The sequence below is a fragment of the Pteropus vampyrus genome, unplaced genomic scaffold (assembly GCF_000151845.1).
Source record: "Pteropus vampyrus isolate Shadow unplaced genomic scaffold, Pvam_2.0 Scaffold1, whole genome shotgun sequence".
Taxonomy (NCBI): domain Eukaryota; kingdom Metazoa; phylum Chordata; class Mammalia; order Chiroptera; family Pteropodidae; genus Pteropus; species Pteropus vampyrus.
The window spans coordinates 22,187,830-22,189,297 of NW_011888782.1; the positions used below are offsets into that span (position 1 = coordinate 22,187,830).

A 1,468-nucleotide genomic window follows, 5' to 3' on the forward strand; every position below is an offset into this window, starting at 1 on the left:
AAGTGCGTTGCCTCGCGGTTCCATGCGCCGGCGCTTCGCTCCTTCCTCCCGCGCGGCTTTGGGAGGACGAAACCGCCACGGGGCGATCCCAGCGTACCTGCCCTCCTTCCCGAAGTCTAGCCACCCGAAGTAATCTCGGCCCGCTGGGTGAGGAGTGCCCCGCCCCCTTCCCGTAGCGCCCAGCTGCTGTGAGAGCCGAGCCGGATCCTTTCCAGGGATTTCGAACCCCCGCCCCAGGCGCGCCGGAAGGGACTTCCACCTGGGCGCCCTGGGCCTCGCGTCCCCGGCGGGTCCCTGCGCGGGGCGGAGCTGGCCCGGCTGGGAGCTCGCTCCGCCCCGCCGTAAACTGACCGTGTGGCAGCCGGGCGGGGGCCTGGGAAGGGAGAGAGAAGGGGAGGAGAAAGGGGAGAAGAAAGTGGAGCCTGGCGGGCCGGAGGGAGGAAGGGAAGGGGCGGAGGCGAAGTGCAGAGTGTGCCGGCGCGCGGGGGAGAGTCGGCGCGAGGCGCGTCCCGGAGCTCAAGTTGCGGCGGCAGCTGGGAGCCGGCCCTTCCCCTGCGCAGAGCCGCCCGCCGGGGCCGTCCAGAGCGGCGACACCCCTAGCGTCCCGGCCGGCGATCGGGACAGCGGCGGCCCCAGGACTCGGCTGCGAGCGCTGCGGGAGGGATGGTGGCGGCCGGGCGCGGGCCAAAGCAGCCGCCACCGCCTCCCGCCCGACCCCGGGCGCCGCGAGCCCCGACTGCGCGCCGGGGATGAGGCTGCGGGCCCCAGCCCTCGGTCCCCGCGTTCCAGCCTGGGACGCACGTTCCCGCAGAGTCCGTCTCTCGCGCCACCGCTGAGGTCGGGCGCCCCACCATGCCGCGGGCCCCGGCGCCCCTGTACGCCTGCCTCCTCGGGCTTTGCGCGTTCCTGCCCGGGCTCCCAGGTAAGCCCGGCTGCCCGCCGTGCAGAGAGAAACTTTGTCGCACACGGAGCCGTCCGCAGGCGTCTCCGAGGGGCCTGGGCGGGAGGCGGTGTCTCAGGGTGGAACGCGTCTTCCGAGCACCCCCGGGTGGGTGAGCCTCTGGGGTTCGACCCGGTGGGGGCTTTGGAACTGCGTGCGCCACTCCACGCGCAGCCCCGCGGGGCTGTAGTCGGCCGCCAGTCCCCTCCGGGCTGAGGAGGAGCCTTCCCTTCCTGTGTAAACAGCCTTGCCCGTCCCCTGACCCAGCCCGCGGGCGCCCGCGCCCAGTGCGCGGGGAGGGCCGCCACTGGCCCTGCGTTGGGGCCGGGTCTTTGCACTCCCTGGCACAAAGCGGCCCTTGCGGCCGGCGGTAGGCGCTAGTGATGCTGCTGGTGCCCTGGTCCCCGCGTGACGAAGGGCAGTTGGAGGTTCGAGACCCGGAGTCTTCTCTGGAGCCAAAGTGGGGGGCCACGGCTACCCCGGAGGGCTACTCCTGCAACCTGCTGGTGCTCAGGGCCCCAGAGCGAA

The 1,468-nt window shown here is 73.3% G+C and overlaps 1 protein-coding gene across 1 annotated transcript in view; it reads left to right on the top strand.

The window, feature by feature from the left end:
- The first annotated feature begins 383 nt into the window (after positions 1-383).
- Positions 384-1,468, top strand: part of ITGB5 (integrin subunit beta 5) — a 115,526-nt gene continuing 114,441 nt past the window's right edge. The window contains exon 1 of the mRNA XM_011368299.2: positions 384-922. Coding sequence (XP_011366601.1) covers positions 853-922 — 70 coding nt within the window. The 5' untranslated portion in view covers positions 384-852. The remainder of the gene's footprint in view (positions 923-1,468) is intronic.